This window comes from Humulus lupulus, chromosome 5 (assembly GCF_963169125.1).
Source record: "Humulus lupulus chromosome 5, drHumLupu1.1, whole genome shotgun sequence".
NCBI classification, from domain to species: domain Eukaryota; kingdom Viridiplantae; phylum Streptophyta; class Magnoliopsida; order Rosales; family Cannabaceae; genus Humulus; species Humulus lupulus.
Window position 1 is genome coordinate 237,042,791 of NC_084797.1, and position 22,103 is coordinate 237,064,893.

Genomic DNA, 22,103 nt, shown 5'->3' on the forward strand with positions numbered 1-22,103 from the left:
TTATGAACAGCTAATAAGACTCATTTATTTTTATATATATATATATTTTAGAGTAAGAATATAACTATTTCTCTTGAATGGTTGAAAATAGATATTTTAAGTCTTTGAGTAATGGTCTACTGATGTTAGTTTAGATAATAGTAATGATGAAGATTTCTTTTTCTTTAATATTAGTATAGTTTTGGTCAAACTTGAATATGTGGAATAAGATTTAGTCAATTAAAGGTTATGCTACGTGTATGGAGTGATGTAACAACCAACATAATTTCTAGTTTACATATATTTTTTTTTTAAGCCAAAAATATTGGAGATTATGTATCAGATAGTTATGATAAGTCATTAGCTAGATAATAGGAATACTAGTTGAATAAAGTGTTATTCAAATATTTAAGTCAAGGTGATGGTCCAAGTTGGTTAAAGGTTCACGTCAACATTAGTTTTAAGTCAGGTATATTGCATTATGTCAAAACATTGAGAATGGAGTGATTGGTTGATAATAAATGAACAACTTATTTTTTTTTATTATATTATTAGAAAATTTTGACTAGATAAACGTACGTGAAGTCAAGTTGGTTAGGAAATATTCTAGGATGATAATTTGAGATTTGAATTTAAATATCAAATTGTTAGAGCTGGCTTATCAGAACCTTGTCTATATATATATATATATATATACTAGTTAGAATGAACGTGCAATACACGTTATGTTTTGCACTATATATGTTTGAATTTAAAACAATTTAAAACATAAATATTTAAAAATTATATAATTTCTATAATAAATATTAAATATGTGAAATAATGAAAATATATTACATGGTATTAAAAGAAAAACGTTGTGTTAATATTTAAAAGATTTAGTTAGGTAATTTATAAACTAAGACGAAGATTCAACTACTTCCTTTAGTTGGAATTCTTGAATAGATTAGACCTTAAAATTCTTATATTGCTGTTGCTTTAACTTTTCTGGATCAGCATAAATTTGTTTTGTCCAGCTCTTTGTTGACAATTTTTTGCTTAGTCTTTCAATATATTATTTCTTCTCCTGAGAAATTATTTTTATAGGTTTAAGTTAGTGTTGAAAAATGATATTACTGAAATTTGTTTAGTATATACATTTTTTTTTTTAAACACAACAAACCTCTTTAGAATGTTCCATTAATTGTACTGCAGAGCAACCCAACATCTCTTCTGCTACATGGCCGAACATAATGACAGATATACTTCTAGTGTTCTCATTGATTTCCGCATATGCTCTGGCACTGAAATTGATATGATTTTCATTTGAGCATTAGTTTATTTTAAGAAGATACATTTTTTAGAACGTTTAAATTATTTAATACACACCGTGGTGTTGCAATTGATCTACTTCCACATTTACACACAAAGTTTTCATTGTATGTTTTTGTAGTTCCCGAGTTACATGCAGGACATGACATGTAGTAGAATATTTGTGCTAAGTTTGTTAGAATTATTTTTCCTTCAATCCAGAATTTTGCTATCTACATCAATTTATTTGGAATAGTCATTCAAAATGTTGGTATAAATATAATTTACTGGAAAATAATAAAAATCACTTTACCTCCATTGGTTGTAAACTTTTCATTAAATCTACAATATTTCCAACCTTAACAATTTCACGAATTCCAACAGACGATAGGAAGACAGATGGATATGTACAAGATCTTGCAATAATACTTCTTATTTTTAATTTATTTTTATCTGCCCTGAATAATAATAATAAAATAAAGATAAATGTTAGAAAATAGTTTAGGGTTTTGTTATATGTATTAAGCCTATTTTATTTACAAATCCTGCCACATCGTCACATTTAAAAAAATATAATAACTATAAAATTAATTAAAATAAAAAGAACCATTTTGCAAATATCACTATCATTTTGGCAAATTCCTCATATTTAGAGAGTGATACGACTCTTTAGAGAGAGAAAGCGAGGAGAGAGTTACGATGAAGAGTATGGTGGCATTTCTGGTGATCCTCTGCATGGTTCGAGCCAGTGAATCGATTTGGCTAACTCTACCCTCGTCCGACACCAAGTGCGTCTCCGAGGAAATCCAGAACAACGTTGTCGTTTTGGGAGATTACGTCGTCGTTTCCGAAGATCATTCTAACGACACCCCCACCATCTCCGTCAAGGTTAATTTTTTATTTCTCATTTTCTTTCTTTCTCTCTCTCTCTCTCTCAATTTCATCTTCTATTTCCATAGCAATTCTAGATTTCCGCTATTTGTTTTGTTTGGTTGTTGAGAAAATTTTAAAAAAATTATACGGTTAAATAATGAATTGGGATTTTTTTAATTTAGAATTTCCTTGCTCGTTTTTTGTAAAGAAAGTAAAATTTTGATTCTTTATAATATTTGTTTTGTTTTATTCTGATAGCTTTTTAATGATTTGAATTTGATTTGTTCATAATCCGTGAAACAGTAAAGTCTATATATTGCTTAACTTCACTAATTCCAAAACAAACAATCACAAATTCAAATGGGTTCCATTAAAAGATTCAATCGATCTATACAATATTCCAAGAAAGATGATTATCAGTGACCTTGAGAACCAATTATGTCTGTATATCATTAAAATAGGAAGTTTGATGAGATAAATTTTAATTATGGCTGTAAATGCCATTGGTTGTGTCTTATGGTAATGATTGTGTCTTAATGGTTTGATAAGTCTTATGGTAATGGTTGTGTCTTATGGTTTGATGAGATTTAATAACCAACTGTTAAGTGCTAAAATCTGTTAAGTAGTGTTAAATTCTGTTAAAACATACCAAAATCCGTTAAATACTAAACTCTGTTAGATAGCCACTTATATAATAAGTAAGATAGTTAGTATTCGAGACAGTGAGAGCATAAAGAGAAGAAGCCCAAGTTAAAGAAAAAGAAAGGTGTAGTTCTTTCCATTGCTTGGGGGATTTGAGTGATTGTTCAATTGAGGTATGTAGTATTAAGCTTTTAATAGTTTGGATTATATAGATAGGGTGCTAATAAGATTATTTTTTTTAATGTTAGATTCTTGAAATAGTGGTCAGTTTTCTGAGGTGATTTTGATCATATTCTTGGGGGTTTTCGCTTGCAATCTCTCACGCTCGGTATTTGATCTTATTTGAGGTAAGGAAGTTAGATAGAACTAGTCTTTGTTCTATGTAAATCTAGTCTTACTTGTTGAGTTTGTACAGAGATCACAGTTTTTGACCGTGTAGGTCCACAGTATTTGACCATGTAGGTCCACATTTCTGACCAAGTGTGGTCTCAGGGGTATTTTTATTCCCAACAGAATCAGGATCTCTTGCTTCCTCAACTTGTTTATATGTTGTTTGCTGTGGTAGAGATGTGTGATATTGTTGTTGATATATTATTGCTTGAAATTTTAGTATGCTATAAAGTTCATGTTATGACTTTATTTTTTTTATTTTATTTTTATTTTTATGATGATAGAATTTTTGTTTGTAGGCGTGAAGCACTTCCTTACTGGGCTTTAGTTGCTCATTCCTTTCTTTGTCTTCTGTGCAGATAAAAAGTGAAACTTTAGGGCAGACGCAATAAGCTGAGACTTGATCCAGAAGTGTGTGTATCCTGTGAGGACCATATAATCGATGGGAGATCTCGGACAAGCCAACTTTATTTATTTATTTCCAATAAAGATTGTTGCTATAATTATGTTAAGACTATTTTTTTTACCGGGGTCCCATTTTGTCGAACTTTCTTTTTCATTTAATAAATATAGCGACATCTACTGTTTATTTATATATTTTATTTTGAATAGTTTCTATATAAAAAAGAATAAAGTTAGGATCTTACATATGTGGACTGAGTTGGGACTTTTGGAACACTCCTAAAACCATATATAAAAGGTGAGTAGATTTGAAGAAAAGAGATGAAATGAAAGGGATGGAAAGACTAAACCATTGAAAGTTACACTTACCAAAACTTATGTGCTCAAGAATTTAGATTTCCTAACAAAAATAAGAATGAGGTTAGGAGACTGAGTAGAAGACTAAGAGAAGGAAACATAACATAAAACAAATGAACTAGAGTTTTGGTTTACCTCAAAGACTTGTAAGACCAATCTACACCACAACCGAAATACTATAGAACCTTACTTCCCAAAGTGTTTGATAAGCTATGATGTTTAAGCTTATGATTTCCCCAACCCAGGTGTTTAACTCTCACACTCTCCTAGCACTTGCAGCTTCTGAACTTAGAGTAAAAAGGTGAATAATGGCTGGGTACTAGGTCCTATTTATATAGTTTAGGAATGAAAGGATCTTGATTTTACTTGAATAAAAATAATAACTTTTTAGGTGAAAATAATTTGAATAATCGTTCAGCAGAGGCTGAAGACTCGTTCAGAAAGATGCTGGACTTATCAAGAGTTTGAATGGCTGAAAGGAAAAGAATTCAAAAACATTTGAAAATACACTGAAGGAGGCGATATATCGCCCCCTGTAGGCGATATATCGCCTGGGCCAGTATGCCCGAGGCTACCGTGCATCGTCTCGTGTTTTCCGTATCTACGTGCTGCGATATATCGGCACACGCTGATTAATTAAACATGAAATTACACATTTTTAGCTAAGTTTGAATGGAGTAAACAGCCTTGACTAAGCCCTCAACGTATTCAAAGCTGCTGACTGACCCTAATGCATTCAAACTTTACTCCTTATTAAATTTAATCCTCCAAAATACTTAATCTTTAATCACCCATTCATAACATGTGCTTAAAATCCTATTGGTTGATATCTTAAACCTTATAGTATAATAAATATTATTCTTAATATCAGCTATATAATCAAACCTTAGGTTAAAATTAATATTCTTAAACTATAGGTCAAACTTAGAAAGTCTATAAGTACTACTATGAGTGTCCAAATAATTCCCGGTCTGAACCAAAAATCCACAGTAACAAAGATAATACTATACATACTATAATACTACTAAATAATTAGCTAAGTAAAGTTCTTGGACTCTACAATTGATTCCACCGGTAGTACGATTCTCCTCTTTTCTTCCAACGGTATCTTCTTCCAAACAAGCATCCACATCATCTGAAAGTCGTTTAAAACCATCTCTAGCAAGTTTATAGGCTTTTTCAGTTACTGATGCTTTTGTTACAATATGAGTGTAGGATCTTGACAAATCTTGATAACGTAATGCCAAACTTGCTTTAGGATCATCTCCCTGTTTAATCTCAAAGGTACTACTTGTAACTCCCATCTTCACATGCTTTGTCCACCTCTTTAAAATGTATTGAGAAGGTATTTTCACAATATTATGAAAGGAAAAGACTTTAAGAATATGTGAGCATAATATTCCTGCAAACTCAAACTTCTTGCAACTACATATTGTTGTATTAGCCGATGAATCATATTTAACTGTGTGGTGAAAAGACTTACCATTCGGAGTAAGCTTATATTCTCTCATAACTCCTAACTCAGTAATAAGTTCCATAGCACAACTATAAGCCTTTGAAAACTCAACCTCAAACATTCTCAACACTGCATGGGTATACACATTCGTTGCATGATTCAAAATTTCAATTGGAAGTGATGGTGCCAAATTACGTTGACTTACTCTAAAGTCAGCTTTTAACTCTTCATAACGTCGATCATCAATCAACCTCTCAAAATTCTCTAAAAAACGCAACATAGTGTGTTGATAGCTGACATACTTTTTAAGTACATTATTCATGTTTTCACTTCGCTGTGTAGTAGTCATATTTGCACAAAAAGTCTCTCTTCCATATACTAAAGCCCATTTCTCCTTAACCTTGAACTGTTGTGCCAACCAATCATTATTTTCAAGATTATATTTCCCAAGCATGTTCCCCCAAGCCTCAATAAATTCACATTCTTCATCATACTCATATATGCAATTTCCAAAATTAGTAGCAAATTCACGAAATCTTTCAAAAACACTACTCAAGTGTTTAGCTACATTTTGATACATATGCCAAATACATAAACGGTGATACGTTTCCGGCCATTGGGATCTTAATGCTTTTGCCATTGCCGCATCTTGATCAGTAAGAATAGTTTTTGGTTTTTTCCATGACATAACTTCTACAAATGTGTCAAATAATCACATAAATGTTTCAGTAGTTTCATCATATAACAATGCAGCCCCAAATATAGTGGTTTGTTTATGATGATTTACCCCAATACTTGTGTCAAATCTAACAACATCACCAAAGTTATAATATGATTCCTTCATTCGTGCATCCGCCCAAAATATATTTGTTAACAAATCATCTTCATCCGCTTGCAATGCATAATAAAAATTAGGATCTTTTGACTTCATCTTTTGAAGATATTCAAGAACACCACATGTATCTCCTGCATGCATTTGGATTGTTCTTTTGGTGCGTATATAATTTCGACAATCATCCAAAATAAATCCAAGATTTTCATGTCCGCCGGCTCGCCTAATCATTAGTTCCATACTGGCTTTAGGAGCAATTCCTGAATTCTCAGCCATTTCAATTTCAGATGCTTGAGCAGGGGTTATTCTTCTTTGTGACCTATGTAAGTGACTCTTACTGGGGCTTGAAGTCACATGTGTATGCTCTGCATTAAATTCAATAACTTGATATTTTCCAAATTGATGAAGTTTTATCTTCATCCTCGCCAAACAACCAAATCTTGTTGTAGCATGATGACATTTCACATTATCATTTCGTTTATCTTTCTCCCGAAAGCCTTCACATGAGCAACAAAAAGTTCTATTTTTTATTTTTCCATTTTCATTATCCTTATGACTTTTGCTTCTTCGTATGCTAAAACCAACCTTATAAGCATAAACATTATAAAAATTATAAGCTTGTTCTTCAGTTTCAAATTCCATACTAACCTTTGGTATCTCATCATCATGAATGTTGGAATGAATTTGCATTATTTTTACAGCGTAATCATTTGTAGCTTCTTGATCTTCATTCCTTTGATTGTTGGAGTGTTGTTCCTCATTATTTGTATCAATATTCATAATCTTGTATATTATATAAATAAGTCAGATGTTAAAAATATATTAATGAATAAATTAAATATTAATAATTAATAATTTGTTATAAAGTAAACTAATAACTATAACTATATAAGAATATATAGAATCAAACTAATATAACAAAATTTTAAAAAGTAAAAATTAATATATATATATATATAATAGGAATAAGATACAAGGAATAAAACAAGATATTTTCTACATCTTATAAAATAAAATCCTTAAAAAAACGAATGAATAAAACAAAATATTTGATTATATATAATTCTATATACGTGTGATTCAGCAAAAGCAAAAAAAAAATCATATATACGTGTGATTTGAATATATAGTCTATGTGAATATTCATTTTAAAGAAAGAAAATAAAAAATAAGAAAATAGAAAATGGAGCTTACTTGTTTTCTTCTTCTTCAATAAAATAGGAGAAACCCAGAAAAAAAAAATCATTCTGCAGCAGCAGGATAGGAGATGAAAAAAATGAAATTTGTTTGTATATAATATTATTTACTTTGAAGGATATTGTTATTGAATTAAAATGAGACTTTTACAATTCTGAGAGAGAGAGAATATAACACTAATTGTGGGATGAAAGTTAACTATTCACTTAACCTTAGTTAACGTTATAATTTTTCATTAAAGTACTTAATAAATGAATAATCCAGTTGGCTTAAATTTGTTGGTGGGACAGGGTGGGGACATGCTTTTTGGGACAGAAGATTTTTTTCCCATTAACCCTATCCTGATCCGATCCCCTTTTTTTCCTCCATAACTCGTTACAATTTAATGTTACTTGGACCCAACGGAATAGTATATTAAGTAAAAACAAATGAAAATTAAAGTTTTTATACAACATAGATTTTTTTTCTTGAAAAGTACAACAAAGAATACAGACTAGTCACCAAGAAAAAAAAGAAAAAGAAACAGAGTAACTAATGCAATCCAAGACATAGCAATGGTAATGGTATAGAAACTATAATTCAGTGTTGGAATTATAATCAGTAAAAAGGAGACTAAACATCACCCTATCTTTATATTTTCCTTTAAGCAAAACATACTTCCTAAGAATCCCTTCTCTTAAAAACCCAACTTTCTCCAGAACCCTTTGAGAGCCAATGTTTTCCACATCTACCAAAGCTTCAAGTCTCACCAAATGTGGCCATTCTTTGAATATTATCTCAGCAACCATTTTCACAGCCTCAGTTGCAATTCCTTTACCCCAATACTTGGACCCAAGAACATAGCCAAGCTCCCCTCTACACTTATCATTGCCCGAATTCGCGGTCACCGAAATGGCACCTATTGGCTTGTCGTCTATGCAGATTGCCCTGAACCAAGAGTGAGGGATTACCTTCTCCTTGATGAAGCTTAAGCCATCTTCTTTGCAGGTGTAAGGTTCCCAAGTACAAAAACGAGCCACTTCTTTGTCTACGGCCCATACTATTGGATTAAAAATCCTATTATGGGCACATATGTATTAATGTATGATGCTATTATAATGTTTGATACAAAAACAAAGTGACCAATTATGTTATAAGTATCATAGGTATTAAAATGTCATGGAAATAATGTGTAGATACCATAAGTTGTATTTATAATTTGATGAGGGGCCAAATTATAAATATCCAAAACTGATTTAATAATCAGTTTATTATTTAAATAGGAAGTGGTCCCCAAGAAACGCATTCTTTCATTTTTTCTCTTCTTCCCCATCACAGAGATATACACAGAGAAAGAAAATGATTTTCTTGGAAGATCAATTGCCTTGATTCAATCTCCATCACTCTTCTTGCAATCTCCATCAATGGCTTCAGGTTAGTGCTTCCGCTATTATGTTCATCTTTTTCTTTAATTTAGCAAAGGTTTTATAGAAATATGTTTTAGGGTTTATCATTTATTCACTTTTAGTAACACGATTAAGTTCTGGGAAATTGGGTTAAATACTACTGTTGAATACTGTGTTACTATAAGTGTAATTTTGTAATCCTAACAAGTGGTACCAGAGCCACCTTTGCTAGATTATAGAAGATTTGATGTTTTTGTTCAAAGAAATTTGGAAATTTTCTAAAGAAAATTATTAAAGATTTGATTTTGTCGATCAAAATTTTGTTTACGTTTTTGTTTACGATTAAGTTTAAGTTTTTTTTATTTTTATTTTTTATATTTATTTTATATATATAATTATATATTTATATATATATAAAGATTGTATAAACAGAAACTAATTTCTGTTTAACTGTTTTGTTTTTTTTTATTTCGTATATGCTTTTATATATATATTTATATATATATATTCATGGAGGTTATACGGAGGATATGGAGGCTTCGGTGCATATATGGATACAGTGCATATTTATAGATTTATATATATATATGGTTTCAGTGCATATTTGTATAGATTGGCTTCTGCATATATATTATACAATTGTTATTGTTATTGTTTTACGCATTGGCTTCTGTATTATATATATATAAATATATATATATAATTTCGGTGATAATGGTTGGCTTGTGTATTATATATATATATAATAAAATGGTGATACAGTAACAATTAAATTTATATTTGGTTTTGGATTTTATCAAAAATATCTATATTTTAAATTAATTAATTTAAACAAAATATCACCAAAGTGATCTCTTTTGTGTAGATTAATTTAATTAAAATATCTAGATAGTTATGTGTATGTAATTCATGCATTTATTAGTTGACCCAAAGGTAAATTAATATTTGGCAGAGTTTCATGCATATTTGTAGTAATAAATATGTAACAATTATAAAGTTTATTTATTTTTATGTAAGTATTATGTTTATCCAAAGATTGACATATTGTTTAACATGATTTATTGTTAATATTTGATTGCTACAACAAGAGTACCGCTTACAATTAATATTACTGTCTAAAGACTTGATATTAATGTTATGTTTGGTATCTTGAGATGGGATTAACCATTAACCATTATTTGAATTTGTTTGTTTTATATGGATTCTTATTTGGGCTTGTTTTGTTATTTTGTATATTATGTTCAGCTAGTTTATCTAACCCTGCCACAATAACTGCCAACATTAACTCTATTCCCATGCTTAATGGGACAAATTTCAAGGATTGGAAAGGGAAATTACTTGTAAATCTTGGTTGCATGGAATTAGATTATGCATTAAGGCAAGAACAACCTTCACCTCTCACTGCAGAAAGCACTCCTGGCGAAAAATTGGATTTTGAGAGGTGGGACCGTTCTAATCGCATGAGTCTAATGATCATGCAACAATGTATTCCAGAAGCCTTTAGGGGCACTGAATCTGAAGAGATCACTAAGGCCAAGGATTTCCTCGATGCAATTGAAAAACGTTTCGCTAGAAATGATAAGGCTGAAATGACTTCACTTCTGGCTTCCTTGATGTCCATGAAGTAGAAGGGTCGAGGAAATGTTAGGGAGTACATTATGGAAATGTACCAAATTGCTTCAAAACTTAAGGCACTTAAGATCGAGCTTTCTGAGGATTTGCTTGTTCTTATGGTTTTGGTATCTCTTCCTACACATTTTAATCAGTTCAAAGTCAGTTATAAATGTCAAAGGGAGAAATGGACTCTAAACGAGCTCATTTCTCATTGTGTGCAAGAGGAAGAAAGGTTGAAGCAAGATAAAACTGAAAGTGCTCACTTGGCCAGTGCCTCTAAAGATAAGGGCAAGAAAAGGAAATATGAGAATGAAGATGCTAAGGGTCCAACCCAAAAGAAACAACAGAAGGATTCAGATGGTTGTTTCTTTTGTAACAAGCCTGGACATGTGAAGAAAAATTGTACCAAGTATCATGCATGGCGTGTAAAGAAAGGTATGATTCTTACGTTGGTTTGTTCTGAGGTTAATTTAGTTTCTGTACCTAGAAACACTTGGTGGATAGATTCTGGTGCTACTACTCACATAAGTGTTTCTATGCAGGGTTGCCTGAGCTACCGAAAGCCAAGTGATGGTGAAAGACACATCTTCGTAGGCGATGGAAAATCGGTAGAAGTTGAAGCTATTGGGCATTTTAGGTTGTTATTAGGAACTTGTTCTTATTTGGATTTAAAAGACACTTTTGTTGTACCGTCTTTTAGACGGAATTTAGTTTCTGTTTCATTATTGGACAAATTTGGATATTGTTGTTCTTTTGGAAACAATCAATTTAGTTTGTCTTTAAATTCAAATGTTGTTGGAACTGGTTACTTGAATACTTATGACAACCTTTATTTGCTAGAAACAATTGCATCCTATAATGAAACCTTGCATGTGGAATCACGTGGTACTAAACGCAAATTAAATAAGGAAAATTCAGCGTCGTTATGGCATAAGCGCTTAGGTCATATCTCAAAAGGTAGAGTTGAGCGTCTTGTAGCGGATGACATTTTAGAGTCTCTTAACTTCACAAACTTTGATGTTTGTGTCAATTGTATCAAGGAAAAACAGACCAAAACTAAGAGATTAGGTGCCAACAGATCTACAGATGTCTTAGAATTGATTCATACAAATATTTGTGGGCCATTCCCTACAGCATCATGGAATGGTCAACAATATTTCATATCATTCATAGACGATTACTCACGTTATGGGTACCTATATCTCATTCATGAAAAGTCACAGTCTCTGGATGTGCTCAAAGCTTATAAAGCTGAAGTTGAGAATCAACTCAACAAAAGGATTAAAAACGTCAGATCCGATCGTGGTGGTGAGTACTACGGTAGATATGATGGCTCAGGCGAACAACGTCCAGGACCGTTTGCTAAATTCCTAGAGGAATGCGGTATTGTCCCACAGTACACCATGCCAGGATCACCTAGCATGAATGGTGTAGCTGAAAGACGCAATAGGACTCTTAAGGATATGGTAAGGAGCATGATTGTTCATTCTACCTTACCTGAGTCTCTCTGGGGAGAAGCATTAAAGACAGCAGCTTACATTCTAAACAGAGTACCAACTAAAGCAGTTGCAAAAACACCTTATGAGCTTTGGACAGGCCGAAAGCCTAGTTTAAAGCACTTTCACATTTGGGGATGTCCAGCTGAGGCAAGGCCTCATAGGCCACATGAAAAGAAATTGGACTCCAAAACAGTGAGTAGCTACTTTATTGGTTATTCTGAGCGATCTAGGGGCTATAAGTTTTATGATCCCACACTTAAAAATATTATTGAGACAGGTACTGCAACATTTTTCGAGGATGTTGAGTTTGGGGGGAGAAATAAGGTTAGAGATATTTCTTTTGAAGAGGAATTGGATTCAAACCCAATTTCTGCTATCACTTTTGACAATATTCAGGTTCCTACACCTATCATTGATCAGAAAGTGAATATGGAACCTCAACAAACCCCAAATGAAAATGAGGTAATTGCTCCAGAAGAACAAACTCAACAACCTCAAGAACTGGTGCCATTAAGGAGGTCTGTGAGAGAAAGGAGAAGTGCTATTTCAGATAATTACATTGTATTTCTCCAAGAACATGAGGATGACAATGGATTGGTGAAAGATGACCCAATCAACTTTCATCAGGCCATAAAAAGTTCTAACTCTCAAAAGTGGATGGATGCCATGAATGAGGAGTACAAGTCCATGCAAGACAATAAAGTTTGGGAACTTGTCCCATTACCAGAAGGTGCAAAACCAATTGGTTCTAAATGGATATTTAAAACCAAGAGGGATGCAAATGGTAATGTAGAGAGGTATAAAGCACGTCTTGTAGCAAAAGGCTATACTCAAAAAGAAGGCATCGATTTTACAGAGACTTTCTCTTCAGTTTCATCGAAAGACTCTTTTAGGACAATTATGGCACTTGTTGCTCATCTCGATCTTGAGTTACATCAGATGGATGTTAAGACAGAATTTCTCAATGGCGACAATGATGAGACAATTTATATGGTGCAACCAGAAAACTTTGTGTCAGGAGACCCAAAGAATATGGTTTACAAATTGACAAAATCTATATATGGACTCAAGCAAGCTTCTCGCCAATGGTATCACAAGTTTCATCAAGTAATTATCTCATTCGGTTTTGAGATGAATGTTGTTGATGATTGTGTATATCATAAGTTCAGTGGGAGTAAATATATATTCTTGATTCTATATGTCGATGACATATTGCTTGCCACTAATGATATAGGCTTATTGCATGAAACCAAGAGATTTCTATCTAAGCATTTTGAGATGAAAGATCTTGGGGATGCTTCTTTTGTATTAGGAATTCAGATACATCGAGACCGTTTTCGGGGTATTCTTGGATTATCACAAAAAAGCTATATCGATAAAGTGCTTAAAAGATTTGGCATGCAAGATTGTAGACCAGGTGATACCCCTGTTGCTAAAGGAGACAAATTCAGTCTTAGTCAATGCCCTAAAAGTAACCTTGAAATTCAAGAAATGCAAAAGATTCCGTATGCATCAGCTGTTGGGAGTCTAATGTATGCTCAAGTATGTACGCGTCCAGATATAGCGTATATTGTTGGCATGTTAGGTAGATATTTAAGCAATCCTGGTATGGACCATTGGATAGCAGCCAAGAGGGTTATGAGATATCTCCAGAGAACAAAACATTATATGCTCACATATAGGAAATCAGATCGTTTGGAGGTTGTAGGGTATTCTGATTCTGATTTCGCTGGGTGCCAAGACAGCAGAAAGTCTACATCAGGTTATATTTATCTGTTAGCTGGAGGAGCTATATCCTGGAAAAGTGTCAAACAAACACTTGTAGCTTCTTCCACAATGGCGACAGAATTTGTAGCATGCTATGAGGCATCAAATCATGGAATATGGCTACGTAACTTTGTCAATGGGCTGCGCATTTTGGAGAATGTAGAAAGACCACTCAAGTTATTTTGTGACAATAATTCAGCAGTGTTGTATTCCAACAACAATAGGAGCTCATCAAAGTCAAAGCATATTGACATAAAGCTCCTAGTTGTGAAAGAGAGAGTACAGAGTGGACAAATATCCATAGAGCACATTGGAACAAACTCCATGATAGCGGATCCGCTCACAAAGGGATTGCCACCCAAGGTCTTTCATGAGCATGCTGCTCATATGGGTGTTGTATTGTTTGAGGATATCATGATTTAGTGGGAGTTTGTATTTTTTATTTGCTTCAGACATTTATGTATTTATTTATTTTCTGATCAGAATGAAGTATTCAGTTTATTCACTCTGTTTTGTCATGTTTGATTCTGACCTCACTAAAGTTTAAGTAGGACCAGTTGGAAATAGGCATGTTTGGTTCACATGGCATGTAATTTCCATGCTACACATCCATGATTGATCTATGTCATTTGACTGTATTTGTATATGTGACCATTGATGGGTTTAGTCATGATTAATATGACAAAGACCGCTTTGATCCTATATGGATATGGCTGATGGACAAGATTGTTAAAGAATATCTTTATATGATAGCAAATTTTGAGCTCATTAAGTTATACATTTATAAAGAAACATATGTTGCCCAAGTGGGAGATTGTTGGATTAAAAATCCTATTATGGGCACATATGTATTAATGTATGATGCTATTATAATGTTTGATACAAAAATAAAGTGACCAATTATGTTATAAGTATCATAGGTATTAAAATGTCATGGAAATAATGTGTAGATACCATAAGTTGTATTTATAATTTGATGAGGAGCCAAATTATAAATATCCAAAACTGATTTAATAATCAGTTTATTATTTAAATAGGAAGTGGTCCCCAAGAAACGCATTCTTTCATTTTTTCTCTTCTTCCCCATCACAGAGATATACACAGAGAAAGAAAGTGATTTTCTTGGAAGATCAATTGCCTTGATTCAATCTCCATCACTCTTCTTGCAATCTCCATCAATGGCTTCAGGTTAGTGCTTCCGCTATTATGTTCATCTTTTTCTTTAATTTAGCAAAGGTTTTATAGAAATATGTTTTAGGGTTTATCATTTATTCACTTTCAGTAACACGATTAAGTTCTGGGAAATTTGGTTAAATACTACTGTTGAATACTGTGTTACTATAAGTGTAATTTTGTAATCCTAACACATACCATAAAAGCATCTATGTCAGAAAGATCCAATGGCCTGAGATTGATGGAGATTTTTGGCAAACCATTGCCACCTTCTGGGCAAGTTCCATGATCTGGTTTGCAAGGACTTTCCTCCATGTTTATTGGTTTTAGATAAACTAAAACAAGCACTAATGAAATTCTATGTTTTGTTGAGAGGAAAATGTAACAAAACAGATGAGATAATATAGATCAAGGAAGTTGTGTGGTTCCTCTGTCTTTATATGCTTACGCATGCACATAATGGTCCCAAGAAATTGCTTGGAAATAAGGGTTGTAAAGTAGATAGACTAAAAAAGTTTTGGTCTTTTGGACATGTCACTTTTAAGTAAACTTGGAGTGGTGGGCAAGGAGTACGTATGTATATAAAGTCATCAGTTTACAATTGTAATATAAGCCGCCTTGGTTGACCAAAAGATTGAAAAGAAATGAAAATGTTACAAGCATTGAACACCATAGTCTCTTTCCAGTCTCATATGGGCACAATTTGATTGAGGGGAAGTTGGTGATCTTGACATCAAATAAAATAATGATTAGTTCCTTTCATTATGCCTCTTACATATATAATTTGAAAATTCAAACATGATTTTGTGTAAATATTTTTGAGTTTTGGTCAAGCCAACATATATAAATGTAGGGGCCATTTTTAGTACCATCCTTCACATTGGATAATTAGCGTTGCTTGGAATAAATTAATTAATATTGATGTCGCGACCCATATCTTATAATAATATTACTTTTACTTTGACACTTTACATATTAGTTCTGACACGCTACTTTTCACAAACTATTCTCTGTTTTGATTGGGGGGAATGGCACTACAATTTAAAAATATATAAATAAGAATAATTTGGTAATATTACAATTTAGATGCTTTTCCAATCAGCCGTGTAAATTAAAAATGGCAATTGCTTTTGGCGAGCCTGACTACATATTTTACATCTTTTGGCTGAAATGAGCATGGAATATATAAGAAAAGTACATTATGAAATCAACTGTAATCCATTTGATAAAATTTTATTAGTATCTTATACCCGTTTGCTTTTATTTAAATAATTAAACAATATCAGTATCTGATTTTGTTTTTTAAAGCTATCAACATTATATTTATTTTTATTGTGAAATCCCAAGCTCCTTTGGCTTTTCTTTGGTCAAAAGAACAAGTAGTATTATTAATGGCAGATGTAACTCTGCCAATGCCAATCGGTATCAAGAAAATGGCAACCAATTATTTGGAGATCAAACTTCGTCCCTATAGGACCTCAGATGTTGATGACTTCCTCATCTACGGTGGTGATGATAGAGTGACAAGGTTCACTAGGTGGAACACTTTCACTTCCAAGGAAGAAGCACTTTTTTACATCAACACCTTCTGCATTCCCCACCCTTATTGCAGATCCCTATGCATCAATGACCGTTCGATCGGATTCATGATCATCATGCCACGAGATGGTGATGACAAGTGTAGGGCCGAAGTTGGCTATGCCTTGGCTGCTGAGTACTGGGGCCAAGGCATAACAACTAGAGCTCTTAAGATGGCTACTTCTGATGGCTTTAGAGAGTTCCCAGATTTGACCAGAATGCAAGCTTCGGTTGAAATAGAGAACAAGGCTTCTCAAAGGGTCTTGGAAAAAGTTGGGTTTCGAAAGGAAGCTGTCCTAAGGAAGTATACCATTAATAAAGGTCAAATAAGAGATATGGTCATGTATAGTCTTTTGTCTAGTGATCTTATATCTTGTTGAAATGTCTATTTATAGTTGTTTGAAAGTTTCAAGATTGATTTTATTCCTACATTTGTTGTACTTTATGTATTTGAAATTTCAATATGGAACTTTATCTTTTTCTTGCATTTTCCAAAAATCCCACATAATGAAAACGACATTGTATCAGCCAAAATATCTTCTATTTAAGATTGAAAACCATTTCAAACTCAAAAATCTTTCAATTCAAAACCATGGATTCCTCAAGAATTTCCCTTCGTCCATTTAAGCTCTCAGATGCAGATGACTTCTTGAAATGGGCCAGTGATGATAGAGTCACGCGCTACCTTAGGTGGAACACCCTAATATCTAAAGAAGAAGCCTTGACATACATTGAGAAGGTTGCTATACCTCATCCATGGCGGTGGACAATATGTTTGGATGACCATTCGATCGGCTATGTCTCTGTCAAGCCAGAATCTGGTGACGACAAATGCAGGGCACATCTTAGCTATGCTATGGGAGCAGACTACTGGGGGCAAGGTATTGTGACAATGGCACTAAAGATGGCCATCTCTTTGGTGTTTAATGAGTTCCATGATTTGGTAAGGCTTGAGGCTTTAGTTGAAGTTGAAAATAGTGCTTCCCAAAGGGTACTAGAGAAGGTTGGGTTTCAAAAAGAAGGGATGTTGAGGAAGTATGGCTACTGTAAAGGTCAAATCAGAGACATGTTTATCTATAGCTTCTTATCAACAGAAAAGATTCCGTGATTTTGTTTAGTTGGCTTAAATGACAGTGGTAGTAGCAAGATAAAGCTAATATATATTTTTATGTATTGCCATGTTTGTGATCTTATACAGAACCATTTTTGTGGCTTTAAAACCAAAATCCAAGTCCCTTGCTTGTCCATGAATAACTATTCTTTATTATAAACCAAATGTTAAACTTAAATAGAAAGAAAGACATCATTGAAGAAACTATAATAAAGTAATGGAATCAGTAGAAAGAAAACTAAACATTATCATATCTCTACAATTTCCCTTGAGCAAAAAGTACTTTCTAAGATTCCCTTCTCTTTGAAACCCAGCTTTCTCAAGAACCCTTTGAGAGCCTATGTTTTCCACATCTACCAAAGCTTCAAGTCTCTCCAAATGTGGCCATTCTTTGAATATGGTATCAGCAACTATTTTCACAGCCACAGTTGCAATTCCTTTACCCCAATACTTGGAACCCAGACCATAGCCAAGCTCTCCTCTACATTGATCATTGCCCGAATTCGGAGTCACCAAAACATAGCCTACTGGCTTGTTGTCTATGCAGATTCCCCTGAACCAGAGGTGTGGGATCACCTTATCCCTGATGTAGTTTATGCCATCTTCTTTGCTGGTGAAAGGTTCCCAAGTGCAAAAAATAGGCACTTTTATGTCTGTGGCCCATACCATGAAAGTATCTATGTCAGAAAGATCCAATGGCCTAAGGTTGATAGAAGATATCCTTAACAAACCATCACCAATTTCTTCACAAGTTCCATGATCTGTTTAGAAAGGACTTTCCTGCATATTTATTGGTTTGATAAACTAAAGCAAGTGCTAAAGAAAATTATAAGCTTTGTGGAGAGGAAAATATGATAAAGGAGGTGAAAAGATAATATAGAGTAAAGATGTTATGTATTTTCTTCGTATTTATATGCATACACTTAACTAGTGGCCAAAAGAAATTGCTTGGATATAAGGGTTTTATATATAATAAATATAATAGTTTTGGTCTTTTGGACATGTCCCTTTAGGTTACTTGGAGTGGGGAGAAAGGAGTGTAATATTTGTAGTCAATAGCATTGTAACTTGACACTAAATGTACCGTTTCGTTGGAGGGAATGAAAATAGATGAATATGAATGAGAATGAGAAAATGAATAGGAATAGAATGGAATAAAAATTAATATAAAAAAATTGATAAAAAATTATTGCATTGGAATGATTTTTCCTTCCATTTTCAAAAGGAATAGCTATTCCACCAAAAATGGTGGAAAACATTCTAATACTCTAAAATACAACCAAACAAAAAAATAAAATGAAAATTGGTTCATTTTCATTCTATTACCCCCAACCAAACATCAACTAAAGTCTTCTTCAAGTCCCATGGACAAAATTTGACTAAGGGGAAGTTGGTCTTGGACATCAACCAAAAGCGTGATTAATTCCTTAATTTACTGTAATTATCTCTCATTAAACTCAAGTTCCGAAATTGCTCCACACTCAAAACTCCAAGCAAATCTTGGCTTAATTTTACGTAATGGTAATAGAAGAAGCAAAACCAAAAACCTAACTCTCCAACATCCAATACTCCAAGAGGTTTCTTGACATACAACCATAACCAGAATTAGCACTCAAACTACCTTTAACTATACCTAATGATCAATTTTGAAATATATATATAGGAATTCTCCTATAGGGGCTTCACTTTAAGCCCTACCGGTGGGGCTTTCAGTGTTCTCAACCCGTGGACAGTTTTCATCGCGGTTTTTTTGTATGACCATGTATATTATAACTATTTAGAGTATTCTTCAAATTTTCAGAAAATTCCGAATAGTTTACAGTACCGAAAACTAAGTTCAAACATGTTGTTGCACACGTAACTAATTTTTTTTATGCACGTGGAAAACAACATGTTTGAACCTAGTTTTCGGTACAGTAAACTATTCGTAATTTTCTAAAAATTTGCAAGATGCTCTAAATATCTACAATATGCACGGTCATAAAAAAATCACGCCGAAAACTATTCACGAATTGAGAAACACTTAGAGCCCCACCGGTAGGGCTTAAAGTGAAGCCCCTATAGAAAAATTGTCATATATATTTATGATTTTAATTTTGTTTTTATATATCTAAAAAATCAAGTTAAAATCAATTTTTTTAATAAGTTTTGTAAAATAAAAATTGTTATTTAAATATTTTAAAATCCTTTTAAAAAAAATAGATTATTTAAAAATAAATAATCAAATGTGATATTTAACTAAAATTAATAATAAGATTATGAAAAAAAATAATAATATGATTCACAGTAGTATTCATTTGACCAATAAAAAATGCCTATTTAAAGCAATGCAATTACTTAGTATTCTCCAACTTTTATACAAGAACATTGTTACTGGGCACTCATGCCATCTAGCACCACCTTATATTAATTGATGTAATTTAGTATAGGCTCTTATATATGATCTTTTAAATTAAAATATGTAGGATCTCATACTAAATTACATCAACAACATATTGTGTCAAGTGGTGTTGGGTTCCTTTATTGCTCATAGTAATAGTCTTTAATTAAAGAGAATTGATAAGTGACACTACTGTTGCCCAACACTACAAGAAGGTGACATATCGATATTGGTACATCTAATATCGGGTCCCAAATATTATAATTTAATAAGTATTATGGGGTGTCGCTACCAATATTGGAGTGTCACCTCATGTAGTGTTGGACACCTTAAGGTACCAAATAGCAACACTCTTGATTAAACTTAATCTTAGAATCTGCCAACAAACACGTTAAACACGAATATTTAAAATACATCTATTGGTGGACCTGACTAGATTCTTAATCATCTCTATCTTTTAATGACATATAATAATAATAATTTAAAAATCTAAAACACAAAGCTAACAATTCAAAACCATGGATTCTTCATTGTAAAAAAAAACCATGGACTGTTCTCCAAGGATTTTCCTTCGTGCATTTAGGCTCTCAAATGTTGATGAGTTGCTAAAATGGGACAGTGATGAAAGAGTCACACGCTACCAGGTTGAACCATAACATCTAGGGAAGAAGCTTTGTTATACCTTGAGAAGGAGGTCATGCCCCAACCATGGCATCGGTCTATATGTTTAGAGGACAAAGATACTTCCATCGGCTACATCTCGATCAAGCCGACATTTGAGGACGAAAAATGTTGTGGGAGCTGACTATTGGGGCCAAGGAATAGTGACAAAGGCACTGAAGGTGGCCATGTCTATAGTGTTCAAAGAGTTCCCTGATGTAGTAAGGCTTAAAGCCTTGGTTGTGTTTGAGAACAAAGCCTTCCATAGGGTATTGGAAAAGGTTGGGTTCATAAAAGAAGGGATGTTTAGAAAATATGTGTTCAATGAACGAGAAATGAAAGATGTGATTATTTATAGCTTTTTATCAAGTGAAAAATTGAGTATTGATGCATTCTAAGGGGTTCTAAATCAAAAATATCTCATGCTATGCACACATCACCATTTTATGCTAGTATTTCCCTTGATTCAAAAATTCCCCTAACATAACTTCTCTTTCTCTCTCTCTTTTTTTTTTTTTTTATATTGTCTTCTTTCTCTCTCTCTCGCGGTTTTCTCTAAGTTCCAAGCTCTCTCACTCAAAAAAATAGGGCATCCACCATTTATTCTTTAAATCTATGATAAGTTTGGAGCACATCTAATCTTTGTTTTGAATTTGTTTTTTGGGCAAGTGTTGAACCCTATAAAGGCAAGTAACTTCCACTTTGGGGATGAGATCTAGAGGCAAATTTTTTATGGGTAAGTATATTTTCGTTACATGTAGTGAGGAAAATTGTTTATTTACATTGCTTGAACTATTTCCAACAGATCTGTCTATGCATCCGTGTTTTATTTTACTGTTTCATGGTTGGATTGAATCTATGTTTCTCTGCATTTTTTTTTTGTTTTTAATATGCCTCGATGATTTTTGATGAAACTCGACATGCCTCGATGGGTTTAAGGAATAATAACCTTGATGCATTTCGATGTGCCTCGATGAACCTCGACTTGCCTCGATGGCTTTTAAGGAATAGGAACCTCGACATGGCTCGATATACCTCAATGTACCTCGATAGGTATTTATGCCTTTACTTAGATATGCCACCTCGACAAGATTCGATATGCCTCAATGGTCTTCGATAGGTCTTTCTGCCTTCACATAGATTGTCCACCTCTATTGAATTCGATGTACCTCAATAGGATTCGATAGATGCACCTCGGTTAAGCTCGATAGAACTCAACTTTTTGTTGTTGTTTTTTATAATATTAATTTTTGACTAAATTATTTTTTTCAATACAGATTCAACTATTTCCATATTTGTTGCATACAATCGTGTTTGGGAACTAGAAGATATGGAGTGGATTTTCAGGGATGCTGAAAATCAAGTGCTACCTTTGGAGAAGGGTATGACGTACATCCAACTGCTTGACATTTTGTTCGAGAGCTTGAAGTGGATAAATGTGTCTATGACTTGAAACTTGAGGTCCCGTACACATGCCTCTCACAACCCTTCAAACCTACCATTATGAAAAATGATATG

General features: G+C 33.1%; 6 protein-coding genes and 2 pseudogenes across 6 annotated transcripts; 4 read left to right on the plus strand and 4 right to left on the minus strand.

Moving 5' to 3' along the window:
• Positions 1-1,033: 1,033 nt before the first annotated feature.
• Positions 1,034-6,029, minus strand: LOC133780118 (protein FAR1-RELATED SEQUENCE 9-like). Its single transcript, XM_062219994.1, has 3 exons — positions 4,994-6,029; positions 1,142-1,194; positions 1,034-1,045 (listed from the first exon to the last, which is right to left on the minus strand). Exons 1-3 carry the CDS (start codon positions 6,027-6,029, stop codon positions 1,034-1,036), a joined length of 1,101 nt encoding a protein of 366 aa, XP_062075978.1.
• Positions 6,030-6,101: 72 nt separating this feature from the next.
• LOC133780119 (protein FAR1-RELATED SEQUENCE 5-like) lies at positions 6,102-7,001 on the minus strand. The gene has a single exon (XM_062219995.1). It carries the CDS (start codon positions 6,999-7,001, stop codon positions 6,102-6,104), a length of 900 nt encoding a protein of 299 aa, XP_062075979.1.
• An 836-nt stretch (positions 7,002-7,837) lies between these two features.
• LOC133780120 (uncharacterized) lies at positions 7,838-8,819 on the minus strand. Its single transcript, XM_062219996.1, has 2 exons — positions 8,782-8,819; positions 7,838-8,474 (listed from the first exon to the last, which is right to left on the minus strand). The coding sequence occupies exons 1-2, from the start codon at positions 8,817-8,819 to the stop codon at positions 7,991-7,993; spliced, it is 522 nt and encodes a 173-aa protein (XP_062075980.1). The 3' UTR covers positions 7,838-7,990.
• A 2-nt stretch (positions 8,820-8,821) lies between these two features.
• Positions 8,822-10,431, plus strand: LOC133780121 (uncharacterized). The gene is made up of 2 exons (XM_062219997.1): positions 8,822-8,831; positions 10,049-10,431. The coding sequence occupies exons 1-2, from the start codon at positions 8,822-8,824 to the stop codon at positions 10,429-10,431; spliced, it is 393 nt and encodes a 130-aa protein (XP_062075981.1).
• A 5,711-nt stretch (positions 10,432-16,142) lies between these two features.
• Positions 16,143-16,921, plus strand: LOC133778474 (uncharacterized). Its single transcript, XM_062218420.1, has one exon. It carries the CDS (start codon positions 16,248-16,250, stop codon positions 16,812-16,814), a length of 567 nt encoding a protein of 188 aa, XP_062074404.1. The 5' UTR covers positions 16,143-16,247; the 3' UTR covers positions 16,815-16,921.
• Positions 16,922-17,026: 105 nt separating this feature from the next.
• LOC133834078 (uncharacterized) lies at positions 17,027-17,654 on the plus strand. The gene has a single exon (XM_062263586.1). The coding sequence runs from the start codon at positions 17,027-17,029 to the stop codon at positions 17,540-17,542; it is 516 nt and encodes a 171-aa protein (XP_062119570.1). The 3' UTR covers positions 17,543-17,654.
• A 20-nt stretch (positions 17,655-17,674) lies between these two features.
• On the minus strand, positions 17,675-18,437 carry LOC133834077 (uncharacterized; annotated as a pseudogene).
• A 2,033-nt stretch (positions 18,438-20,470) lies between these two features.
• On the plus strand, positions 20,471-21,517 carry LOC133834079 (uncharacterized; annotated as a pseudogene).
• Positions 21,518-22,103: the final 586 nt, after the last annotated feature.